Consider the following 26,749-nt stretch of genomic DNA (forward strand, 5'->3'; position numbering starts at 1 on the left):
TGCTGGAATGATAGCGCTATCATTGCATTGAAAACACGCTCCTGCTCTTTACATGTCAATTTTGGATGTGGGATTTTGAGAGGTCTGCTCCATTTTTAAGACGTTGCCATGTTATTCTCCAGAGTGCTGGGGAGCTCAACAAAACTGGTCAGATGTGAATTGTACAGGTGTACATGCTGAATGAAAAACATATCTAGTTTGCTGGGGGTTTTGTTGTTGTTGTTTGTTTGGTTTTGTTTTGTTTTAGAACACAAACTAATGTTTGTGTTTCAAATGCTTGCTTATCCAGCAGACATCATGAGATTGTGGAGGTTCTCATACAGTGGAAAAAAAGTGCAGCATATAACGTGAATGGTGAAAGGAAGGCAGAATGTAGCAGTCAGGTTAGAAAGCATTTCTCTCATGACTTGAATAATTAAACCCGTAGCAACTTCTCAGAGATGCTACATTTCAGTCATTTGAACTTTTAAAATCAAGGCTGTGACTTTTGATCAGTTACATGGTGCAACTTAAACCAAGTAGCAGCCATTTGCGCTCTGAAGTTTCACTATGAGCTGTATAAAACACCTGCTTGTTTAGCCAAACCCTGTGCCTCAAATTCGGTGGCAGGCCTTCAATTTGGGCAGTGTGCCGCTTTCACTCTCCCTCTGCCTTGAGCCATGAGGTTGGAGCATCAGCATCTCTTTGAGCAGGATGCTGTGGGCTGCTTGTTGCCTCCTGGCACTGAGCGGTGGCCATGTAGTGTGGGCTGAGACTCTGCTGGTGATCCATGTGGACTTGCAGTTGTCTAAGCATATTCTTTCCCAGAGCAATGGTAGTGACTAGGATAATTCACTTCCACTCATGCTATTCATAGTCTTCCCCTGAAAGCTGCAGATGTTCTGGGAGACAATCTTTCATGCTCAACTTCTTCAATTTAGTAATAAAAGTTTCTTGCCACTTCATTTTGTGACTGAAAAATTGAATTATATTTTTCCTTCTCATAGTTAATAAGAAGAGTGTGACATTGCTATGTGCAGTTTTCATAGTTAACATCAGTCTACCAATGCTACTCAAGTCTTCAGTGGCAAGCATAAAAAATGAAACACGTGCAAACTTCCTACGAGTTTTGTACAAAGAAATCAATTTTGTTCGCAAAAATGTGTCATTCATCTAATAATTCATGTTTGAAAAGAAAAAAAGGCCACATGAAAAATGACCTTCTTTCAAAACTGTTTACATCAAGACTTTAAAGTATATATAATCTCATTTCTTCACTCTCATTTTTATCTGCTTTCTATCCTTGAACTGTAAAAATGCTGTCCTAACTGTATCTATTTCCTGTAGGAGCTATTAGTCAGTAGCATTACATCCGCTTCAACGTGATCACTTTTCTCATCTGTATGTTACTGATACGCTATTAGCATGTTATATTGCTCATCCATCAGAGTTTGCAGTGTTTTCTGTGCTGACTGCACAATCGAGGCAAGATGAAGCATTCTCTTCAAAATAAAAATTAAAAAGAAGTTCAGTGATGCCAAAATATTCCAATAATTCCCTCTGTCTCTTCATCTCCCCTATATGGAGTGTTGTACTCATGTATGCTACAGAGTAAAAACTTCTGATGGTGGATTTCAAGGTTATGATTTGAAATGTTTCTCTGCTTTTAACTCCTAAGCACAAGCACTTTAACCATCAGCTCCTCCTTATTTAAGTGGCATATTCAGTAAAAGCTCCATATGTTTTCCATAGGAATCTTGCACAAATTCTTGGAAATTGTTTTTTTTCAGGACATAAGGCACTTTGACCAGGATTAGGATCTTTCCTTCCTGCAGTGTACCTGCCAGATGGAAGTTTCTTGAATCTGGTTTTAACTTACTAGGGCTTCGAAGAATGAACACAATTCAACTGACATGCGGAGTGTGGTTTCTACCTGGACAGTCTGTTGCATACCTCTTATCTCTTCCAGTGGTTGAAATTCGATTAAAGAGTGGCACAAAGCACTTTACAAAATCCCAGTCACTTCAAAATCAGTAGCATGCGATGAATCTTGTTACTGTAACATGGCTAAGTCAAATTTATCTATTTTTTTTAACAGTATAAATTTCTACATTGCTGTAAATGTTTTGTTTTGATTTGAAATAACTTGTTTTCTAAGTGAAACATGAGAACATTTTAAATCCACTTAAGCCACAGGATGTGTTCCCTTCATCCTTCATCCTTCCTCACATTAGAGCTGTTCACCCCAGTCATAGAAATAAATAAATATTCCTTCATCCTGTTGCTAATGTCATGTAATCCTCAATTGCACACATCAGTAAGTTCAGTCTATTTATTTATTTATTCATTTATTTTCATTGAGCACTGAACAACCAGTGTCAAATTTTTTGTGAGGGAGTTTTTAAAATTCTAGAATTGTAATCTTACAGAAAATACCTGAAGGAAACCTATTCTTTTGCATTGGGACTGGGCTTTCTCTTTGGATATCACCTTGTGCCTTTCATTAATGGATGTGTTTGTTAGGAATCCTCGTGGTGTAGATTCCCCATCCTTTCCTGCACTTCCAAACAGAGATAGGAAGCAGGACTGGAAAAAGATTTGAAATGCATTAAGAATGCTTAAGAATCTAACGCCTAAAATCTAACACCATGGGGCCAGAATCAGAAGTAATTGTTTTCTTCCTGATCCGGGGCTTCAGGAGCCACTGCATAAAATTGCTTTTCTAAAACTCTGACTGAGTTTTAGAGAGATTATTTTGTTGGCTCACTTTTGAATTAATTACTTTGGAGCAAATTCGCCTACTGCATTGCTTTACCACTTTATTCACATATTGCAAAGTATTTGTACAACACGTGATGGGGTTCTGTAAATCACATGGATGTAATTGCATTCAGTGATACTAATGATGTCATGATGCACTTCAAGGTAGAGTGGCTCCTGTGGTGTTTCCAAAGGAAATGAGAGGTCTCTTATTTACAGATTGTTTGTCATCCTTTCAAGTCAGTAAAATAGTGGATGAGTCTAGTAATAATATAAAATAAATAATACATTCTGGTGGTATTTTGAAGATGTTTTGGCTTTATATTCAAACTTTTGCTGCTGTTCTACCATCTTTTCCATTCGTATTTGGCTTGCTTTTAGCTAAAATAGTCCTATGTTCATACCATATGGAATTTATTTTCATTTGTTCAGCAGATATATGAGCCTTTGATATGTCTTACTTTTTATCAAATCAGATTACAAGGTAAGAGCTCTGCAAAATGTTCTGCAAGTGTCCTTTTGCACTGGGAGCAACCACAGGCTGTCAGGGCAGGTGGAGGACGTGTGAAAGTTCAAGTACTTCAGTGCATACAAATATCACTGTTTACATACAGGTGGGATGTCTTTGCAATTCATTCTAACATCAGTTTGCCTGTGCACCCAAACAAGTTTCTAGTCTCTTTGAGCCAGCTGCAGTGGATACAGGTCTTGGCCCGCCTCCTGTGATTCTGAAAATCCAACCCAAACCTTACTTATCTCTAAATGAAAAACTCTTTTAACTTTGAAGGTGCCATCCTGTTTAATGACTGTATTGAAATCCGGAGCTCTGTAAGGCTGCTTAGTATTTCTGAGAACTCAGTCAATCTGTTTACACTGTGATTTTCATGCGTATTTTTTAATGACTGTGATCTCCATGCATATCACCCTTTCTACTGTGATCATCTTGGCAAGAAGTAGAATTGGAAGGGATGCATAGGAAATGGATGGAGAGGTCATTGCAAAGTGATGGGTAAAATGAGGTTGTCTGAAAAAATGGACATCAAGACATCAAGGTGCAGCTGAGTCCTACTAAGTGCTTATAATGTGATAGAATTAAAAAATGGAGAAGAACCAGTCAGTCATATTCATGGTTTTAAAAATATATGTCTGAACAGATTAAGGAAATATACAAGTCAGTTCTGAGCTTTTCTGTCTGATATTTATGGCACTTTTGTATTATGTTTTTTATGACATATATATGACTTTTGTATTAGTTTTATTTAAACAACTCCCATTTTCTGTTCAAAAAGTATTGTGTTGGTTTGTTCAGAAAGAAAAAGAGATGCAGAAATTCTTTTCTGTATGGAAGGTTTTATGACCCAAGGAGAAGATTGAGAGAACTCTGATAAATTTCTGTTTTCTCTCAGGAGAAAACATGTTTAGATTTCTAAACTGTGTGATTTCATCAAAAGCTTTTCCCCTGTCTGAATGTTATCTGTGAAATAAAGGAGGAAGACCTGAGAGGTGCAGGTATGGATTTAAGTACAACCTGGCAAGCAGAGGTTTGTTAAGCATTCAGCTTGAACTGGGTCATGCTTATAGCAGAGCAGTTTTACTTTCAAAAAGTAGATGACTGTGCAACTTCAACATAAACTATGGGCCAGGTCTTTCATGGCTATGTCCCTGGCTTGAGTGCAGCAAAACTGAACTGACTTATGCCAGATGAGGATCTGCATTTTTCTCATCACTTTTAATGCTTCCTTAATCCTTACAAAATGAAACCTTTGGTTCTTTGTGTCTCTTAAGAAAATGACAATGCAAAAAATCTTTTAACGGGGATGAACTCTCCTTCTATGTGCCTTCCTTTTCAGCTTCCTTTGGTCTGTACTTCCCCAGAAAGGAGTACTCAGAGAATGTCTACATTGACCAACCAGCAGGTACGCCACTCCTGCACATCCATGCCTTGAGGGATTCACATGGAGAAACAGCCCACTTTCATCTGTGCCAGAATATCATCGTTTCTCGAGCAAGATCCCATGAAAATCATTGGTTTCAAATCAGAGAAAAAATGGGACTTCTCTACCTCAGCAAGAGCCTAGATAGAGAAGATTTTAACATGCTCTGTAAGTACAAGAAGACTGACTTTTCTAGTAGAAATTTCTGTTGTTCTTCAGATCATGAGATTTATCCATCAGCAGTGAGCACTTAATTTGGAAAAAAAACACCACCACCACAACACCTACTATTTTAAGATGAAGAACCAGGCCCAACAAAATCTGCAGCAAATACAAGGAGATGCATACTGAAGTAAATTTCAATCTGAGACCAATTCAGTTACTCTCACTACGATATTGAGATTTGCGGTTTATTCGTTTACTGATGCCAATTGAGCCAATTCTGCTGTGTCAGCTTTGGGTGCTTAGTGACTATACAGATGCAGTTAGATTACTTCAAACTAACATAAACAGCCCTCAAACTCTGGCAGTGTGGATTCATGTGGATTTGCAGATAACACCAATGGTTCTTGGAAGAAGTGGTCGTGTACCTCTCTTTCCCTCTTAGGGGTGTGGCTTTGTTCAGGAAGCTTACTCTGACTACAAAATGAGTTATCTCAGGTCTTTCCCCTCCTTTTGTGCTCTATCAGTATTCTGGTTTTGGTGATTTTGATCCATGAGGAAATTATCATTGGTGGTGGAGAAGGAAATGGGTGAGATGCTGATGGCATACTGCTGTGATCAGTTGCAGAAATTCTCCTCTTGGAGAGCCTATAGTAACTGAAGAGTTGAAGGGTCGTATATCAACACTACTCCTTGACTTAGGTGCCTTTATGTTTAAATATTCAACTTCATGCACTTCTGTTTTATTTGTTCAGTGCTTGCCATCTCATCCTTTTTCTCTGCATTTTTGATGCTTGTAAATATCAGATGCATATTTGTAACTGGGCAATGGAAGAATAGCTATCCATAGCTTGAAAGCCTTGGGGCTTCTTGCTTTGTTCATATCACAGTGAGCTATAGAGCCTTTCCAAGTGAATTAGATCTGTCACAGAGATGTTATCATTCTGTCAGTAGTCAAAAGCTGCTAATCAAAATAATTGAGTCTTGAGGGTGTACTTGCAGATGCCATGAGTTGATTTAAATGTCTGTGTTATCTTTTGGCCAGCTCTTTATATTTCAGTGTGATGAAACAGATTGTCCTTTAAACAATTTAGCCTGTACCTTCAACTGGTATAAATTGTCAAAACACTGATCTCAATGACGAAGATTTTGGGTCTATTTGTTATCATTTTGCAGTGTTTTTCTCCACTGCAACCCCACTGTGCTCTAGTCCTTTAAAACAACAAAACAAAAAACCAGTTGAAAGGCAGATTATTAGCAGTGACTACATATTAGTGTCTTCCATGCAAAACATTGGTATTCTTTAGTGTGAGGTTCTACAACTAAAAGCTAGTGGTATGACACCTGTGAGTTTTTAGCTTTCAGGGATTACTAGGTTTAAGATTTAAGGTTTTCCAACCAGCAAACAATATATTCAAGAATTGCTTTTGTATAACAGAACTATATGGTTGTTTGTGAAATAATGAACTAGAGTACAAAAAGTGTATAAGAAATAGATTGTCTTCCATAAAACATTTTGTCTGGTGTGTTTTGGTTTTTTTTTTGAAGCTGTAGGAAACTGGATGCCATTATCAAAGGTGATGTTATATGTCTTCCTGTCATCCCACCCTTTCCAAGAGAAGGAATGTGACTCTGCTACTCGCACCACAGTTTTCCTCTCCTTGATCAATGCTACTGCACCAGCTTGCAGTTCACTGTCAGCAAGGCAGCTTTGCTTCACAGAAATGGATCTCTCCTTTCACATCAAGGAGAATAAGCCTCCTGGTACATTTCATCAGCTCCAGTTGCCCTCAGTTCATCATCTGTGTCAGAATCTCAGCATTACGTACAAACTATTGGCAGGTAAAACTGGAACTGAGTCACTCGGGTACCAGAATTAGATGCAAACAGCTGCACTGTTAAGATCTTTCTTGTAGTAGATCTCCTTGATTGATTCTCTAAAGGAAATTCCCTTTCAAATGTGATCTGAGCTTGAATATTTTGCCTTTGAATTATACAGAATGGATGGGAAGAAGGACTGCCCCTTCCTAAGGGAAAGATGGGTTTTAGAAGTTTGTACCTGGCAAGAGAAGATTGGGGATATTCTGGGCGTTAAATTGTTTCATCTAGACTTCCACATTTTCTTCCTATCCTAATACAGCTCCACAACTTTTTATTTTCATTTTCACTTCTGATTCTTCCTTTTCTTTTGTGTTTATGGTGCGTAAATGGATTTATTTCAATAGAATATTAAAGAAGAAAACTATCAGAGTTCTGTAATGGGAAGTGATTTTCCCTGCTCATATTGTGACCATGTTTTCCAGCTGAAGGCATGCCTTTTCGATACAATGAGAACACCACTGGTGTGAGTGTAACACAGCGCCTAGATCGAGAGGAGAGAGAGAGATATGAGCTCATTGCCAAATGCACTGTGAGAGAAGGCTTCCGGGAAATGCAGGTTGAGGTGCCCTTCCTCATCAATGTGTTAGATGAAGACGACTCTCCTCCCTTCCTTCCCAATGGCACTGACACTGCAGATGCTGTCGTGGAGTTCAACAGGAAAGAGGTAATGTTCTCCTTTATTTGGTCCTGGAAATAGGAGCACAGTGGTTGCAAGGAGGATCACTAACATCAAAGATCTTGCTTTAATGCCCTCCTCCTATTTATCTGTAAATGTGCCAAGGTGATCATTCAAGAGATCTGAACCCCCTGAATGTCTTTGTGTGTGCCCCCTGCACGCCTTTTTCTTCAGTAGAGATGTGTACAAGTGGACTCTTTGGCTCTTCCTACCTAATTTTGCAGTATAAAGAAACGTCTTTATGGGCCTAAATGATGCACATTTCATGAAAGGATTTCTATTCCATTAAAGCAGCCTTGTTTTGCAGTCAAATTTCCATCCAGAGTATATTTTGCTCACAGTTATGTCTAAAAGCGAAAAGAATGATTTTAGGAGTTTGCTGCCATCTCCAGACTACAACAAGCATTTACGAGATGCCCATGAACATACCATGTTTGTCTGATCACAAAGCAATTCCTGGTTTTTTGAGAACTTTATAATTGAGGAGTTTCATTTTTCTCTGGATGACAAAAAGGGAAATTATCATTGAACTATTTTATAAAGTAGTATAATATCTCTGAAATGATGTGCCTGAATAGAGCCCAGAGTATACTGTTTCACTGTCAATTTGCAGTGGAAAAAAAACAACACAACATTCAGAAACATTCAATGTTTTCTATTAACTGTATAAGCCTCAAACTGGAGAGTTGCCAATAAAAGTATTCAAAGTGTCCAGGTAGAAAATGCATTCTAGTAGATAAATCAGAAGGCAGACAGACAACTCAGGCCACTCCTGTCATTTCAAGTAGTAAGTGACTATATTTCCTTGTCTTTTAAGTGCACTTAAAAGACACTTAAAGTACTTAAAGTACACTTTTAAGTGTATTTGCCTGCTCTGTATGTAGTATTATAGAATGACTTTGATTAAATATAAAATATAAAATATGATATACATATATATTTATAAACAAATGTCAAGAGCTGGAGATGTGCATTCACTTCCTACCGCAAATGTTTGATATTGTATTTTAGATGTAGACTGAAATAATTATATGACAATGTATTTTTCACCACTACCTTGGTGACTGCTGTCTTTCTTTTGAGCTGTCTAACACTTTCCACCTCTGCATAAGCAGTTAAGAATTCTCTGGGATTGAAGTTGGGTGTATGGGCAGATGGGTACATGTACTAGCAAATGACAGGTTCAGTGGGTATGCAGTTTTATGCAGTATGCTTATAAGAATAGGAGCATTGAAGAATTGTAGCTGATGTCAAGCATAAACCAGTGCCCTTGCATTACCTGATACTCTCACCCTAGCTGTAATGACTGAAGCAAAATCTAGTTCACAGCTGAAGGAAGATTGCCAAGATATCATTTACAGTTATTTGCTTGTTGATTGTTGGTTGGCTGTTTATTTTTCTTAACAGGAAGGTTGCCATTATCTGCATCATTTATTATTTGTTTAGAAAGGTATTTCATTTGATAATAAAGACCAAAAAAAAATACGTGGGCAGAGCACTCTAGTTGCTCAAGGTGGGAGCACTGTGTTTTGAAGTTTGCATGTGCCTCCTTACTAATTCACCCAAGCGCCAATCTTTGAACTAGATTAAATGGAGACTGCTGTACCCAAAAAGCTGAGACCAGATAAGCTGCCCCTCCTTGAGCTCTGGAACTGATTGAATACTAAACTGCTAAAATGTTCCTACATACTTCCTGGAAGAAGAACAACAAAGATGTTATAAGTAGTGGTATCCTGAAGCTTAAAATGAATTTGAATGTAAGAGTGAATCTGAGTGAAAGCTGTAGGATTTTACATGACCAATAATCTCCTAAATGCATCTCAAAGGAAGAAAACCTCAAGATCATTCAGCAATATCATTTGTGATTTCCTTCCAGGGAACTATCCTCGCAACGCTAACTGTGTATGATGCAGACACCACACCTATTTATCCCCTTGAAAGCAGCAGAAAGAAATACACAGGAACAATAATTACTGATGATCCATGGATAAGTGAAACGTTTCGGGTGGAACACATTTTTGACGAAATCCACTTCAGCCCAAATGGCAGCCAAGTGAGGGGAACTCAACATGAGTACAGTAAGATCTCTTTCTTTGAATAAAAAGGTTGCTTGTTGATACTTGACAACTGCTATTTAACTCTTCCAAGCATTTTGTATATAATAAGCTAAAGAAAGCTGAGGAATTTTAAATTAAGCAAAACACTGAGCTTTGATACTGTGCTGAAAAAAGGGATGCATCTCTGTGATAAAGGGAATATGAGATAAAATTCATAGTGTGGAGAAGCAAGAGATTCTGATTACAGGCTTCTCAGCAAGGTCATTAGAAGGGGAGATCACCTTTTCATACCTCTTCAAACCTCTTGAGTAGCACAGAGCATAATTCCATAGGAGCCTATTTCCACCTGCTTTTGCTTCCTGTTAGGAATAGCTTTGATATTTTTAAACTGGGGGAGGGGTGTGGAAGGGAAGTGCAGTATAAAAAAGTAAATAAATAAAACATTCTAAAATAATGTGGATCCATAACAGACTAATTTTTTATTTTGCAGAACTGGTATTGAATAAAAGTATTTCAGTCACAGAGCATCGTTCCTTCCAGTTGGATGTTTTAGTGAACGACACAGAGTTTAATGGCCCAGAAAGATCAGTGATGCTTCATTTCAATGTCTCCATCCTCCCTGTCAGCATTCAGTTTCCAAACACAACTTATCGCTTCACGGTGAACCGAAATGCTCAACGTTTTGCACAGGTGAGATATGAGTTAATTACACCTTCGCTCTATTAGAAAGAGCCACTATGTAGCCACGGGAGTGAAATGTAAGTAATCTAGTTTCTGTTTCTTGATACTGACTCCAATTTGCATGCACGTGAAGTTTAGCTATCTGTTTCAAGTTGCACTCTGAAATTGCATATGAGATATGAAATACAATTGCTTCAAAACTGTTTCTTGTTTCTTCCTCAGTGATCTGGCAATACTGACATAATTGTTGCTGTTTCACTCCTAATTGTTTATTTTCAGCTGTTAAGTGCTCATTTCTACCTACTTCTGTGGGACATTTGAGCTTATTTCTGTTTCATTTCTTCCTTGCACAAAACTTTCAGGAATTTATTCCAGAGTTGGCATGTGTCTTCTCACAATGTCTTGTGGTTAAGGCATTGGTTGCACTTATTTTAAGTAGAATCAATGAAAAATGTGGTATCAGTATGACTGCTGCTGGATATTGCCATGGTGGATATCAAGTAGACTGGACACTAGCTCTTCCATAGTATAGTAGCAGAATAGAACCTATCTGTGAAAAGATTAATAGGCAGAAATAGAAGTGTATATAATGTTCAGAGGAACTTGCAACCATTGCTGTCTCATGTATAAATAACTGGAAAAATATCAACAGCAAAAAAAACATTCACCTTAACTATTGCAGTCCCAGCTCTACATTTTCCGGTATGTTAATATCTTTTCTCTCAATAATGTCTAGTTTGTAATTAATATATTTCTTAATATAACCCTCATTTTAGTTTAATTACCACCATTGCTATTAATATTGCCTTCCAGAAACACCTTCTAACAGGTTGACATTAATCATGAGAAAATGGCAATGTAATTGCTGTGGAACATGTGCATTAATAAGGAAGCAGTTCAGTTTAGGTAGTGTTATGAAAGTGATTACTGAAAACATCAATGATGGGCCATTCTGGGGGAGCTCCTGTAAAGTACCTCCTATAACTAAATAATGCAGTAATGCTACTGGTGTATTTGCTCAGAGAGAAGGACTGAGACTAAAATATGATCATCCCAAGTGCAGAGAAAACCAGTTCATTATAAGCCTTCTAAGGAAGAATTCAATTTTACTCATCTTTAAGACACTAAGTGGCTGTAAAAAGAAATGGAAGTTGGGTATAAATCATATGTTTATAAATTTAATCTGATGGAATACACTGTGATCTGATAGTTCTTGAGAGTACAGAACAGACCTTACATGACCAATAAAAATGCTGCTGCTTAGTCAAGGTTCATTTTACCCCTAGACTGCACTAAATATTGAAATGATTCCAAGTATGCTCACATAGCAAGTTCCTTAGGAAAATAGATACTGATACTTTGTGATTCCTTGTTACTGCATCTTTAAAATTTGTTGTCTGTTAGAAACTTGAGAGCATGTTCGTGTGCTTTTTGAACTGTCACAATACTTCTACTGTTAAATTTGGGATATTTTTGGTAGCACTAGATTGTGAAAGATTTTCCCTCAGTAGTGCAGAAAAGTCTTGCCTAGAGATGGCATAGAATCAGTAGTTTTCATCCTAGAAGAAATAACTATGAAGATGCTTAAGATAGTCATAGCCTACCTCTTAGCATCTGGAAAATCTAGGACATATTTGCATACATATTTCAATATGACTGTAATTATAAAAAGTGGGGAAATTTTAGATTTACATTAGTAGGCAAAAATTAATTGATTTTTTTAGTGTCCATGTACATTTACAAACAGACATTACATGCACGTATAGGCTTCCAATATTATTATGAATTACTGAATTCATTCATTGTCCGAAGTAAATTTGGTTAAACCATCTGTATCTGTGCGTGCTCTGGATTTTCTGATTGTGTAAGCTTGAAATCTGAAAGCATAAACTATATTAGTTCCAGAATGGCATAACTAAAACAAGGTAAGTATTCAAAAGCAGTCACTTTTTGTGTTTTGTCAGTATAGTCAAGCATTTGAAATAGAATTTTAGGGTTTCTGGGAACAATAACACATTACAGTAATAATGCAGTTTCACTGGGTGGCAGTAGTAGCTGGGAAAAAATGTTTCTTACACGAACTCCAAGTCTGCGGGAAGAGATCTCCTTTTGTGTTGCCTGAAGGTAAATTCATAAAGAAGTTTTGTTCTGGTTCTAAGCCACCAAAATTCAAATCTCACCCCGGCTCTGGAGATGATTTTATTGATCAGTTAAATTATCTTCTGCATTTCTGAGATGGTATTTGAACTTACTGTGTGGTCAAGTTTGGAGCACAAGTCAACATAGACAGTTTAGTCCCCAGTACTTCACATTATTAAAGTTGTCTGCATAATTGGCCATGATGTGCCAGTGCAGTAAGAAAAAGTACTGAGCCAAATCAATATGAAGGTTGAACTATCTCTTGCCCTAAGGAAAACACAAGAGCGTGAAGAAATGATTAACTGCTGGGCTGATGCCATTTGTCTATTTGAGCAGCTAAATGAATTGAATAACAGAAGCATGGCCTGATGGTACAGGCTTGCCCAGTGGCATTTAACTTATCAAAGAACTTAAAGCCCTATTGACATTTACTGAGATAAATGATGAATAACATAGGCTGAGATTTTTAAAGAGCTTATATTTCCAAATGTCCCTGGAATTCAGTGAAGAGGACCATTATCATTATTCAGACTTTATTAAACTCTGGAGCATGAAAGACAGATTTTTCTATTTCTATTTCTGCTAATGATATTTATGCGTTAACTATTGGGTGTCTTACAAAATGCATCTTTGTCGATACTTCTGCTGTATTAAAATGTCAACCCTTATTATCAGGCTACTTTCTACCCTCCTCATGAAAAAAAGATGACATGTCTGTATTTACCTCCTTTTCGTGGGGCTGAGCCCTGATCCATTTGAGATCCACGCTGTGTCCAGAACCTGCAGGGCAGAGCAAGGTTACAAGCTTGAGTTTTCCCTAATGGAAACAGGCAAAAAGGGGAAGCCCATATTTCCCATACAAAATTGTTGACTGGGGCATTTTTTTGCTTCTCCTGAAGTGATGGAAGGAAAGTAAAACTGGTCCATACTCTACAGTAAGGACATTCTGCTCTTCAGGACCCCACTCTTTGATCAAAAGAGTGCCTGTACAAAGAAACGATGACAGAGTAGGTAATGAGAAAAGACAGTTTTAATGTGTTCAATATAAGGGCTAATGCCATGGTACATCACTGCGTTCTCCTTGTGCATCATGAAAGCATCACAGCAGCATTTGCGATACACTCCCAGTTTCAATGCAGCATCAAAACTAAAATGATGTGGTCCCGGATGGGACCTGCCTAGGCGTGTCTAGACAGAACTTATGAACAGCTTCAGTCTTCTCTTCTTCTTTCTGCCATTCCCAGCATGATGTAGGGAGGAGACAGCATGGAAGCTTACTACCAGAAACAGCACAGCTTCTGATTGCTTCAGTAGTCTTTGTACACTACCTTCACTGCCACTAAAAAGGAACAGCAAAACAGAACCCAACATATGGTGCCAAGTGACATGTCAGTAGGATGAATGGAAACATTAGATGAAGTAAGATTATCCAGTGATAGTGTATGATTCTAGGATTTCAAGAGCTATCTCTCTGACTTTAAATAGTCCAGATCCATAGGAAGACATATTAGTACAAGAAAGAAAAAAAAGGTTACCTTTTTGAATAAAAATACTGAAACCAAGATATACATACAAGATTTTTATTTTTACCAGCAGTAGTGGTGCTTGAAAACATATCTTAAACAAAGTCTTTGAAAGGAGTTCACCACCAAATCCCCTTAAATAATACTCCACCCTTCACATTGTGGTTTTTCCTGCAAGGAAAGCCAATTTATCTGGATCTGATCCGAATCCCACTCCAGTAAATGGAAAACTAAAGTGAGCTTTGGATCAGTTTCTATAGGAGCTGGACTGGAGGCAGGGTTTTGCATTCCAGTGCTTCTTAGATGAATTGTTTGAGACTGAAGACTGCTTTAGCACACACATGCTGGCAGGCAGAAAGACAAATATGGCAAATCCACATATTTTCATTTTTAGATGAAAATATTTAAAGAAGTTCAAATGGGAAACAATGGCATTCTTATTCCTTTTAAGGCTTTCATAAAACTCTGCTGGCCAGAAACTTTTGACTGTAGTATTACAAAACTTATACATTAGCAAATTCTATCTCTGTCTTACTGGAGAAGATTCTCAGCTTTGTTCACACTGAAATGCTTGCTTCCTCAGAGAGCTTTTCTCACAGAACACCCTGAGGAAGAGTAGGGACTGGACCCGGACTTGCACAAATCACAGGGTTATGCTATTGCTGAAAATTGCTTACCACCAGCAGCAGGCACCAAGTATCATCAAGTCTCTTGGCCAAGGCGTTTGGTGTTTCCACTGTTAACCAAAAGACAATAGTCCTTTAACCCTCCTTCTTACTGAGAATGAATAACTTCTGAAGGACTTGAATAAATCAGATTTGAAGGATTCACTTAGTAGATGTTCAGTGCTTTTGTACACAGTATTCTCCTGGAGACACACACTGCTCATAGCTTGGACAGGAATGCTTGGCCTGAGAATAGTATGGCCAGAAGGACTAGGGAAGTGATTGTCCTTTTGTCTGCAGTGCTGGTGAGAATGTACCTTGAGTACTGTGTTCGGTTTTGAGCCCCTCACTACATGCTGTTACTCAAGCAAGTGCAGGGATGAGCAATGAAGCTGCTGAGGAGTTTTAGGAGACAAGACCTACAGGGAGTGACTGAGGGAACTGGGGCTGTTTAAGCTGGAGGAGGCTGAGGAGAGACATCATGGCTCCTTAAAACTACCTAAGGGATTGCTGAGAGGAAGTTGTCAGTCACTTTTCTCGGGTGTTAAACTATTGGATGAAAGGAAACAGTCTCAGGTTACACCAGAGGAGGTTTAGAAAGGCCACCAAAAGAAGAGAGTGTGGATAAACATTGGAACGAGCTGCCCCATGGAAGCGTCAGAATCCCCATCCATGAAGGTATTTAAGAGATGTAGATGCAGTACTAAGGGACAGCTTTTGTGAGAATATTCAGTTATGTCGGATTTATTGTTGGACTTTATGATCTTGATGGTCTTTTCCAACACAGACGGTTCTGTGATTCAGGTACTGCATTGATGTTAAAGTATCAAAACGTATAAAAACAAGTTAAATGCTGAACTGTGCAAGGTGAATTATTCTTCATTTTCTTCAGTTATGTTTGGAAAGCACTGAATATTTTTGAAGTATGGTTTTGTTTCTGTTGTCTATGACTACTTTGTTGGTGTTTGTCCCTAGATAGGAAAAATCGGCATCGAAAACTATATGAAGTTCCATGGTGTGAACATCACCTACAAGTTACTGTCCCCCAATGTAAGCTGCTATGCTGTCAGCATACTTCAAGGCCGAGAAGACAAATATGGAACTCTTTATGTGAATGATTCCTCTGTGCTACTTAGACCTGAGTGCAAGGAAGTACAATACACTGTTCAAGCTACAGACAAACAGAGTAGGAAACATACGAAAACCCTTCTCACTTTTGTATTAGAAGGAACTCGTAAGTACCTGAGCTACAAGATACAGATTGCAACATTTGTTTTTATCTGGTGCTCTGATTCAGATCCAACTGCAACAGAAGTCTCGAGAACTAATGCATGTTAAGTGGTGTATGGTGTGTGATTCCTGATGTTCATCGTCGTATGAAATCACAGTTCTCTGGCCTAACTGGATTTATTTGTCTTTCTCCCTACTTTCCCCTCTAACTTTGATTTATATATTTTTAAATTTTGCTTAACATTCATGTAGCAATTTCACTGACTTAATTTTAATGAAAAGGTCATTAGGGCAAAGTGTGTTAGAAACATTCTCTAACAGACACAGCAGAAGATGGTTACACTGAAAACATAATCATTTCTCCACAAATAATAATTTACTTTGTGCAGAAACTTAAAAATTTACCTGATAATTTCCACGTTTCCCTTGTTTCATAGCATAACTACTATAGCAAGAGTAAATGGGTTAATGGAGAAGGAGAAAAAGGCCTGCAGAGGACTTCTTGTGAGAACCTTGTGCGGTCTGAAATCACATATTCAAAGGCATTATTCTGGAGTTCCAACTTATGAGCTCCCAGTGTAAACCATTTTCACTTAGCTGAAAGTTTTCATGAAGCTTTAAGCACTTATGGTCCCCATTTTTCTGTTACCAAAATGCATACATTTTTTGCAGTCCTGGGCATTGACAGTGTGCCATCAAGCAAAGCTGATCATGCTATCATGATCTTACTGTTTAATTTCACAGAAGAGTAACACCTGGATTTTTAAGTGTTACTTAAACTAATTGATACTTATGTCAGTGTTCACTCTCTCCACTCTTTTCTCATCTTTCCTTTCTTCCTATCTGCCCTGAAGAAAGGAATTTCCCCTATGATTTGATCTAACTTGCTTGTGTATTCGTTTACCTTGTACTGATTTGACAGCAAGCACTCTTCCCAACAGTTTTAAAAAAAGAAGAGGACTGCCCTGACTCTTGTGCTATGAGTAAGCACCTTGCTGAATGTGAAGAGTGTGGTGGCCTGGGAGTGCTAACAGGAAGATGCCAGTGGAGACAGGGGAGTGGAAAAGGTATGCATCTGTTGTATGAAGTCAACTATTTCTTTAGTTGTAACTGTGCTTTTTTACTTCCATGGATATAAACTGATTTATTCTAGATGGACAAGACAGTATAGTGAACTACACAGAAGCTGTGTGAAAAACACACATGGAAGCAAACAAAAGAAAAAACCCCTAAAACCTAATACCCATTCATTCCTTGTAGGAAGGAAAATGATGTTAGTTTGTAATGGTACTTCTTGCTCTTGGTGGATTGAGCATACGTATATAACACAAGGTACTAGACTACAGGTTGGATTTGTATCAGTTTAACTGGAATGGATAACTCAAAGCACTGCAATCATCAATTGAATTTGGACCTTAACAATCATCTCTTCTTGATCCATTCTCTGGTCTGCAACACAGATCTGACGGGTGGCAGTAGTACTTCTGGCTCTTTCAGAATGATGCTTTTGAGTCAATGATTTACTCTTTCAAACTGCATGAGTGTCTCAAATTCTCCAATTACTTGTAACCTTCATTTTCACAGATGTATCAAATTGTGTAGAGATGTTCTAATTTGTGAAGGCCACTCTTCAGTCTCAAAATGACCTCTTAGCACCTTTTCTTGTAATACAAACTGAAAGTGTCATACTCAAAGGGCTACCAAAGGCACAAGACAGAAAACATAGCAAAAAAACCCCTTCCTTCTAGATGTTATTGTCTTGATTTATTACTTTGAAGATAGTAAAGTATTTATAGATAATGACAGATGCTAATTTTAAAAAGAAAGATGCCTTGTGTTTTGATGTGTGCTGAGAAGATGTATTCGTGGTGTTTGTGCAGTTGTCTTTTTTTCTGTCAATAGGAATCACCACAAACTATTCGACGTGCACTCCAAGTATCAAGACTTGCCCAGATGGCACCTGTGATATTGTGGAGAGCAAAGATCCAGCTATTTGCCCCCAAGACTGCACAAGTATGGAAATATTTTCACTTTAACTTTTCTTTGTCACAGCTCACTGTTTATTAAGTTCTACTTTTGTAACATCACATACTTTTACAAGTTACATATATTTATGTCTGCATTGTCATATCTATATATGAATCATACAAGAGTGTTAAGTTTATGGGAACTCATCTTGTTATTTTTGAAGCCAGTCAGCTAACACCTATTGGCTGTCAGAGATAGCAAGATAGGGTTTCTTCAGTAATCCTTAGCACTCTGTTCCCCCTCTTAATCTGCAGGTAGTGCTTTCCAGTGGAGGTATTTACTTAAAGGAATACTCATGCAAGTTAATGCCCTATTTCCAAACTTTAGCACACAGAAATAAAACTCGAGCCTATTTGCACTACTATTTAAATAAGTAAAAAGAAATTTCAACTTAAAACAAAATGTGCTTAAGAAGGGTCACTTTCAGAAATGCACCTGGCCTTATTTGACAAATAACCATCAGAATGATCCTATTCCCTCTCTAGCTGAAGATACAGGCAGAGGTTCACATGAACAGCATTTCAGAAGAATTGAAATGTGTGTTTTTAATTCAATACATCTGTCTGCATTTCACTCACTTGTAGCTGCCCCTACCTTCAAGTTCACAAAGTACCATTTAAGATACAATATACTGTACTTGAGCAATTTTAATCTATTATGAGATGATCCTGTTTAATTGGATCTTTTCATACAGCATCTAGTATGTAATTGGATAAAGACATGACCATCTTAACAGTTCATGGCCCTGGCACTGTACGCTCCAAATTTTTATTTTAGAAAGAAGCCTTTGAGGAACTGCTGTTTTATTGTAGTATAGAATCTAAATAATTCTATGAAAATAGATTAATAAACAGGTATATTCGTCTTTCTCATATGAAAAAAAAAGTGTGGATTTTAAATTACTTTTATCACATTATTACATTAGAGTGCAAAAAATGCAACCTCTAAAGTGGCAGAAATGATTGAAATGAATGCAAGTTACTTCTCTAATCATCTGGAAAGAATTAAGTTTTTTGTAATAACTGGAATCAGTTGCCATTCTGAAAGTGGAAATATCTGTGCCAGGGGCTCCAGTGTTAAGAAATAGCATATGAAACATTTGTAGAATCAGATGCTTTGCTTGATAGAAGCCTGAAAAAAATACTGTCTTATTAGATAATAGAAGCAGGCAAGCAAGAGAAGCTTTCAAGATGTTGTGTATGTTTTTTTTGATGTTTGAATTGGAAAATTTTATATGGGATTTGGTACAGTTCAGAACCTGGGATGGTGCCCGAAACCAATATACTTACAGAGAGAAATGAGAGTGTTTTGGGAGCTCAGAGGTACAGAAATACCATTATATCAGCTTTTACTGGCAGAGAACGTTTCTTTGGAAATGGCAAGTAATAAATAGAAAAGTCCTAGATGTATTAAGATCAAGGATATTCTTTAAGTACATGCAGTTGCTAAAATTCTTGTTTTTATAATTCATCTGACATTATGATGGCTGTGTGCTTGATTCCCAACACTGCTTTTTCACACACACTAGTGCTGTGAATTTTACACTGAGGGGCACTCAGCTGAAACATCCAGAACTGTTCCCATCAAATAGCAGCAAGCTAACTGCATTCCAAACAAGATACTTCCTTGTTGTAACTGCTTCAGGGCTGGCTGCGTGAAACAACTTATCTTTGTAGGTTTCTCTGAACTTTGGCTTTCTGATAACGGAGGAAAACATAGTCCTTAGGCTTCTGCCTTCCTTCCTTTTCAGCAGCGATCTGCTTCTGCCTTTGGTTTTGCCTGACAATTAGTGTTCTTGCTTTTCAGATTTCTGGAGTTTCTACATGGCTTGGGGTAGAATTACTGTTTTTCCTTTTTCCAAATGATTTTGAAGCAGAGAAAGTTCTTTCCCACCACAGGGTAATGGAAACAGCTGATGATTTAAAACAGGAGTATTCAAAACTATTTTAATTCAATTCAAAATAACATTGATAATTCTTGGAATTTCCCTGCTGGCAGTGAACTGGTGAAAAACGCATTTATGGCTCTCTGAAATACGTATAGGAAGCTCCACGTTTTCATTGTGGGTTTATACTAGAAACCTGTTCATTCTTTCCCTGCTGTGTTAAAAAAAAAAAAAAAAAAAAAAAAATTCTTCAAATCCCTTGCTCAAGAACAGTTTAGATAGGACCTACTAACCCTCTGCTTCCCCCTTTTTCCAGCTCCTCTGATTTTTCTGAGGCTGAAGAAAACTTTATTTTATCACTTCATAGCAATTGATAAAATTGACTGGAGAGGGCATAAGCAATTTTTTGGGAACATCCGTGCTGCTCCAAACAACAAGCATTAGCACTTGTGACTCAGCAGTGACTCAGTCTTATCCCAAATAACACACTGTGCTGGGTATAATTTAATAGGTGTGGCCTTCTTGGAAAGATGATCAGAATCTGTCTATTTTGCTTGGATACAAGTTGTTGTTTTCACTTTAGATAAAGAAAGAAGTTTGCTTCCCTTTTGGCAAAAATATCTTTCTCCTCAATTTCTGCTGCACATTCAAATAAATATAAAAGAGTCGTTCATTCTGCTATCAAATTATGTAGGTAGGCAGGAGGAAAATGATTTGAAATAATATGACTGTATTGAACGTGTCTTATTCACCTTTTGAATCGTTTTATGGCTTAGATTATCTTTCTGACTGGCAGCATAGAATTGAGTATTATCTTTATATTATCTTTATTTCTCTTCATGCAATGCTATACATGATTCAAGGCAGTTTATAGATAAAAATGTGACAAGTAATAGTCCCTTTGCTTCTATTTGTAGAAAAAAAATATTTGCAGTTTGGGCCTGACCTTGCAATCACTCTGCATGAGCAACTGCTGTTTGAAGCAGAGTAGTTAAAAAGGAGTTTCTGCACTTCTCTCCTAATGTTAAAGTTTTTATAATGCATACTTTTAGATAACAAGAGATTTTTTTTTTTTCAATTTACTCTAGGCATGTAATTTTACTGTTTTCACTGGACTCTCCCATGTTACAGAATTAGGTTACATTTTAGGTTTGATGTCAGGGGGACGTTCTGATGAGAGTGGTGAAGTGTTGGAACGGGCTGCCCAGAGAGGTTGTGGATACTCTGTCCCTAGAGGTGTTCAAGGCCAGACTGGATGGGGCCCTGGACAGCCTGGTTGGTGGCCCTGTCTGTGACAGGAGGGTTAGAGATTCATGATCCTTGAGGTCCCTTCCAACCCCAGCCATTCTGTGATTCTGTGATACAGAAGCAACTAGCTATTATTACATATTTAACAGTGGAACAAACAGCTTACTGAACAGCATGGTGACTTTTCCAATCAGATGGAATTGGCGTCAGAATCAGGAACAAAACTCTACTGCTGACTACATTATACCACTGGGCTGTACAGCAACTCAGACATTAAAAAAGTACCTAAGACAATGCTAGAGAGAAACTGAAACAAACAGACTAGAGAAATTATTTTAGAGAGAATTTGAAAATGTGAAAGACATCACTGATACGGAACCATAATGCTTTATGAGGAAACCAAGTCTGAACAGCCATGATATGACCATTTGAGGTAGATGTTTGGCACTAAATAACAGGATTATGCAAAATGTTTTAATGTGTACATGAAACTGGGAACATCTTTCACCTACACAGTGCAAAGATATCTGTTTTATTTCAATTATAGATGCATTTTAATCCAGAGTCCTCCATAATGGGAATAACAACTAATCCAGGGCTAAGATTCAAGCAACCCAAGATCCCCTCATTTCAGGACCTGAGAAATTTCAGCATTTTAGATCTACTCAAGTGCTCATAAAATCCTGTCATTATTGTTATTGCACTGTCAATTTACAGATGCATACTAGGACAAATCTGTGGAAAACCTTGAGTTTTCTGTGTTTGGTTTTTTTTAATAATTTGTTTTTAATGTGAGAATCTTGTTTCTGTTTTTCATTAGATGGAAATATTATTGGTGGTCATGGGAAAGGCACTGGAAATCTTGGAATTAAGTCAGGACATGGGGTTTGTTACTGCTTCCCAAGACAGAACTGTTATTGTGAGAAAGATGATATCAAGGGTAAGTCATCTGCTCTTCCCTATATTATTAATTCCCTCTGTTCTTTTCTCCCATCTGTATATATTTAACAATCAAAACTTCTGGATGTTTTAATAAGTATTAATTTATCTTGTTCTTCATCCTAATGAGCAATATCTTTCCTCAGAAACTGGTAATATAAAATCTGTTAAGAACAAGCACCTTGACTTCTGCATGGAGACTGAAAACCTCTGCAAGGGGTTACTTCAGACCTTTGCTAAAAACTCTTTTTTATCCCTAAAGAACAAGTTGGCCATCCTTTACTCTCCAGCAGTACTTGCATTTCAGTAAGATTCACCTGATAGTTGCAAAGACACCTAGGAGTATTAGAATAATGACTTCTATTACTTTCAAGTAATTCCAACCTCCTTATCATTTCTGAAAATCTCTGCTTCAAAATGTCAACCAACACCCATTGTGTTAGGAGGAGGAGTGGATTACTTTATTCATCATCCCTTATTTAAATGTAAAAGCTCTTTACAGTTTCTCAGAACAGGTTAATGAGGATTAAATACTGTTATTTTAAAATTGGTTTTATTGTTGCAAATTATTTTGTTTCTTATTAGCATTTATGTAACTAAACTGCTAAGAATATGCTTCAATTAACTCCTTTGAATAGATTTTCTACAGGCATTAAAATAAAACAGGAAGCATAAATCTTGGGGCCTTATCTTCACCTTTATTCCCCTCTCAGTTGCAGAAAATGATTTGCTGTTCCTGTTTGTTTTGGAGGTACAGCTTCCATTGCTAAGTTATCTGTGTATCTGAGGTCAGAGTCACCTGGTGAAAAGTAGTGTAAGCACACAGTACATTGCATCTCTCAGTTCCTTCAGCAAACAAATCCCTAGGAATGGTTTTTAGGGGCACTTAGACATAAAGAAATCTTACTTCTAAAGAAAGGCAAAAGTGCTTCTGGAAAAGAACAAGTAGTACACATGGAGGAAAAAATGTGTATTAAATATACAGTTGTAGCATAAGAGCATTTCCACACAAAAAAATTAAATACAAAGGAAAAATACTCAATCTCCTTTAAAGTCTGAAAAGATTAAGTATTTTTCTTTTGTCCAACAATTGACATCATAATGAATTAAATTTCACATTTGACGATTATCTTATTTCACTGAATAGTTCTAGCATAAACTGTTGTCCACAAGTAAAATCCAGTCATGTATCTACAGGCATTAGAGCAGTGTCAGAAAAGATTGGTATATGGTAGGCTGGGTCTTGAAGAAGAACTGTAGCTGCATCGCTAAAGATGAGGAATATGGAATCAAGCTAGCTATCCTGACATTTTATGCAAGCAGTTAAGCATTCGGTCCCTACTGGTATCCACAGTAATAATAATAATAAAGTTGTAGGTGCAGTGGGCGTATTTTCAAACTTTATTGAGTAATAGCTATTAGGTTTTCCTTCAGCTTTTTACGTGGTTTTGAGTTCTTTTCCTATCATACCTGTGTGTGCCACTTCATCTGACAAATCAAAACTTGGAAACAGGAGGCAAAGTTCTAATAAATTGTTCTTGGTCCACAGAGCAATTTTGTGATGAAGTGTGCAAGACTGTGATAGCAGGGGCAGTGCTGTTGTCCTTCATCATCTCTGTGCTGCTTTCTTCCTATTTCATCCATCGCTACCACAAGAATTCTCCAAAACCACCTATTGCCTCTGCAGAAATGACATTCCGGCGCCCAGCCCAGTCATATCCCATCAGTTACTCTTCTACTAATGTCCGTCGGCCTTCTTTAGACTCCATGGAAAACCAGGTGTCTGTGGACACCTTTAAGATACCAGTAAGCCTGATTTTGTTTTGCACACTTTTCCATGTCTGTCTTGTCAATAAAGAATGGTGCTTATATGTGCAGAAGACACTGTGGAAATGCAATCAGTTAATAGAAGCATCAAACTCAAATAACTAAAACAGAAGTGATGAGCACGTGGATGAAACTGAAAATACTAATTGAATAAACCATATAATTTACTGCACGAGGATATATAGTCTTCTGTTTTTGTTGTTCTGATAATTTATTATTAGTTACAATTTGAGCCACTTTTCAAAATAAACGTAATTTGACATTATAAAAGTAATAAAATTGTTAAAATTGTTACATTTAACATAACATTGTTAATAAACTGAATGTAAGCTAGTAATCAGCAGGTTTGTAATCTCTGTGATGGGCCATGGCATCACAGTGAGGATAAGATTAGGAAGAAAAAAGTTTGAGATCTGATTTTGATTCTCTTATATCATATCTGTATACCCACATATACCTATATTCTGTGGGTATCAGTTGGCGAATCTTTGTCCAGTCATATTGTCATACATTTTATCTCATTTCTTCTGAGTTGGTAAATCACTTTCAGGATGCCTGCCAGCTGGTGCATTTTCATGGACCAATGCAGTAGAGAAACACTGCCAAATTTTATGATATGTGGCAACATCAGATCTATTTGAAGGTCTGTGCTGAGGTCTTCACAGCCCTTGTACTCTGTTTACTGTCTAGTCTGGTCTGTACATCTGTCACCATTTTGAAAACTGTAAAGCTCAGTAATACTCATTTCCTAAGAGGAGGACTGTTGAGTCTAACAAACTCTTATTCCTATTCTGCCTTATTCTGCAAGTAAAATCGATTAACTTCTCTCTGAAGTCTAAGGGCACATATTCGTATTATTCTGAAAGCAAGCATTTATTCTTTATCACTTTGCTTCATTTGTAACCAGTTTCTAAGCCTTGTAAATATAATCTATTATCCACAGGGTATGTTTACAGCTTTTTGAAGGATGTAATTTCAAGATAATGGTAGAACATTTGGAAAATGCTTAGAGGTTCAAGTGTTTTGAGAACAACACACTCTTTAATAAGAAAGACCAACCGAAATTGCACAGCGAAGTATACCTGAATAATGGTTTCCTGTTGAACATTCTGATGTACCTAGACATTCCTATTTTGATCCATTCTTATTGAGTTCCTTTTCTTTCCTGCAGGAAGATCCGAAGTGGGAATTCCCTCGGAAGAACCTGGTTCTAGGCAAGACTCTTGGCGAAGGAGAATTTGGAAAGGTTGTCAAGGCAACAGCTTTCAGACTCAAGGGAAGAGCTGGCTATACTACAGTGGCAGTGAAAATGCTGAAAGGTACCTTCTCACCTGCATCTGAAATTATTGGAAAACTATTTGTTGCAACCTCAGCGCTGGTTTTAAAATGGGCTAGTATGAAAGTAAAGGTCAGCTACAAAGATCCAGTACAATAGTCCCCATTTCTTCCAGAAGACTGTTTATTCTGACAAATTTCTAACATTGAAGGAGCTAGCATCACACTGATACGAATAAGTGATAGCTACAACCAGTTTTAATTCAAGGTGTTCAAGGGCTCTCAGTCTTAACAGAGTAAATACATTTAATTTTCTGTGGCATTGCTGGAAATATTGCAATGGTTTGCTGATGCTTTCTGATTTTCTTTTTAACTTCATATAGTTTTCTTTAGTAGAGTTAATAAAATATATCACATTATAATCATGGCAAGAGACAAAATAGGACTATTAAGTTATTTTCTAATTGACAGTTCTGTCTACTTTCTGATCTGCTTTTCAACTACTAGGTGAACCTTCCTACCTGGATTTAACAGCCTAGTGCTTTCTTCTGGTGTCTTCCTAAAACTTCAGAGCTTGGAGAAAATGTATGCTTAGGTTATGCTGAGATAATAATGCGAGACCTTGAGCTCTTGTCCCTATTTCTTTTTAGTAGTTTTCAGCCTCACGTATAGCTATTTCTTTCCCATATAAAAGAGAGAAATTACATTGAAGAAGATATTTTGTTTGGTCTCTGGAATAGGAGCTCTCCAATATTACTGTGCTTTACAGGTGGAAGCTGAATCCAGGGCTTGTAAACCAAAACAGCTTTTGCCACCTCCGAGCCCGATTTCTAATGACAGCAACGCTAGATATGAAATGATGGTGAAGGAGATCACTGGAAATGCTTAAATTTGTTCCCATAAAATGTCATTTATTCCCCAGAGACGAGGAGTTAAATGGATACTAAGGCTGTGTCCTTTTCTGTGGTTTGGTGTACTAAAGCATATAAATGTATGTAGACCCTAGACAACAGACAGCTAGGAATATATGGGACAAAGATGGAAAACAACCTTCAGAAAGGCTTATGGATACAAGATGATTCCTTTTGCTGGGCAGCTAGCTTTAGATGAATATACATACATGTTTTCTTTAAAAAAAGCCATCTTCTGCTGCTTGAGAACAAAGATACTGCATATTCCGTCATTTTACCAAACAAGTAAATGCATTATGAAGTGCTTTCCTGCATTCCAAGAGGTTTGGAGGAGATAGACCTATGTATAAAATACAGATCTAAGTCTTTTCAGAATTGAAGACTAGTCAAGCACTTCTGGCAATGTTCAGGTAATCCTGTGTATTGTTATAAGTGGGTTTTTCTTAGTCAATATTTCATTTCATATTCATTTGTGCACCGAGTATCACAGATATTCTAACGTGTTGTCATCAACAACGTGTGAGTGACTTAAGATTCCTAGAGATAGTGGTAAAAATGTTGCAGATGATTTAACATTCAGCTTTCCCTAGCTATTAAATGCAGAACTGACGGTAGGAAGAAGTAACCCTTTATTTTAAGCACCTTGTTTAAATAAATAGATCTGACATTTACTGTAATGCTTCAGGCTCTACTGAATCTCTTGTGATGTAAATTACTTTGCATGCAGTCACTTGAAATTTCATTTTCCAGCTTTATTGTGGAGAATGTTTGTCATTACTGGAAATATTTATCTGTTATTGTTTTAATTTTACTCGAGTCTGTGATAGATTGTATTAGTCCAAAGCACTCTATAAAATGCTGCCAGGAATGAAAGACAGTTATTTTGGATTAGGCCAACACTGTCCATCCTTTCCCTATTATATACAACAGAACAGAACAACAGAACTGT

At 37.4% G+C, this 26,749-nt stretch overlaps 1 protein-coding gene across 1 annotated transcript in view; it reads left to right on the forward strand.

Moving 5' to 3' along the window:
- The window catches only part of RET (ret proto-oncogene), an 80,504-nt gene that overhangs the window by 37,028 nt on the left and 16,727 nt on the right, over nucleotides 1-26,749 (forward strand). Inside the window, exons 2-12 of the mRNA XM_065746991.1 lie at nucleotides 4,590-4,841; nucleotides 6,384-6,677; nucleotides 7,139-7,380; nucleotides 9,269-9,470; nucleotides 9,940-10,139; nucleotides 15,433-15,691; nucleotides 16,629-16,754; nucleotides 17,590-17,700; nucleotides 21,669-21,788; nucleotides 23,337-23,593; nucleotides 24,786-24,933. Of these exons, the coding sequence (XP_065603063.1) occupies nucleotides 4,590-4,841; nucleotides 6,384-6,677; nucleotides 7,139-7,380; nucleotides 9,269-9,470; nucleotides 9,940-10,139; nucleotides 15,433-15,691; nucleotides 16,629-16,754; nucleotides 17,590-17,700; nucleotides 21,669-21,788; nucleotides 23,337-23,593; nucleotides 24,786-24,933 (2,211 nt within the window). The remainder of the gene's footprint in view (nucleotides 1-4,589; nucleotides 4,842-6,383; nucleotides 6,678-7,138; nucleotides 7,381-9,268; nucleotides 9,471-9,939; nucleotides 10,140-15,432; nucleotides 15,692-16,628; nucleotides 16,755-17,589; nucleotides 17,701-21,668; nucleotides 21,789-23,336; nucleotides 23,594-24,785; nucleotides 24,934-26,749) is intronic.

The sequence above is a fragment of the Cyrtonyx montezumae genome, unplaced genomic scaffold (assembly GCF_038088225.1).
Source record: "Cyrtonyx montezumae isolate F1298 unplaced genomic scaffold, pur_monq_1.0 scaffold_4, whole genome shotgun sequence".
Lineage (NCBI taxonomy): Eukaryota > Metazoa > Chordata > Aves > Galliformes > Odontophoridae > Cyrtonyx > Cyrtonyx montezumae.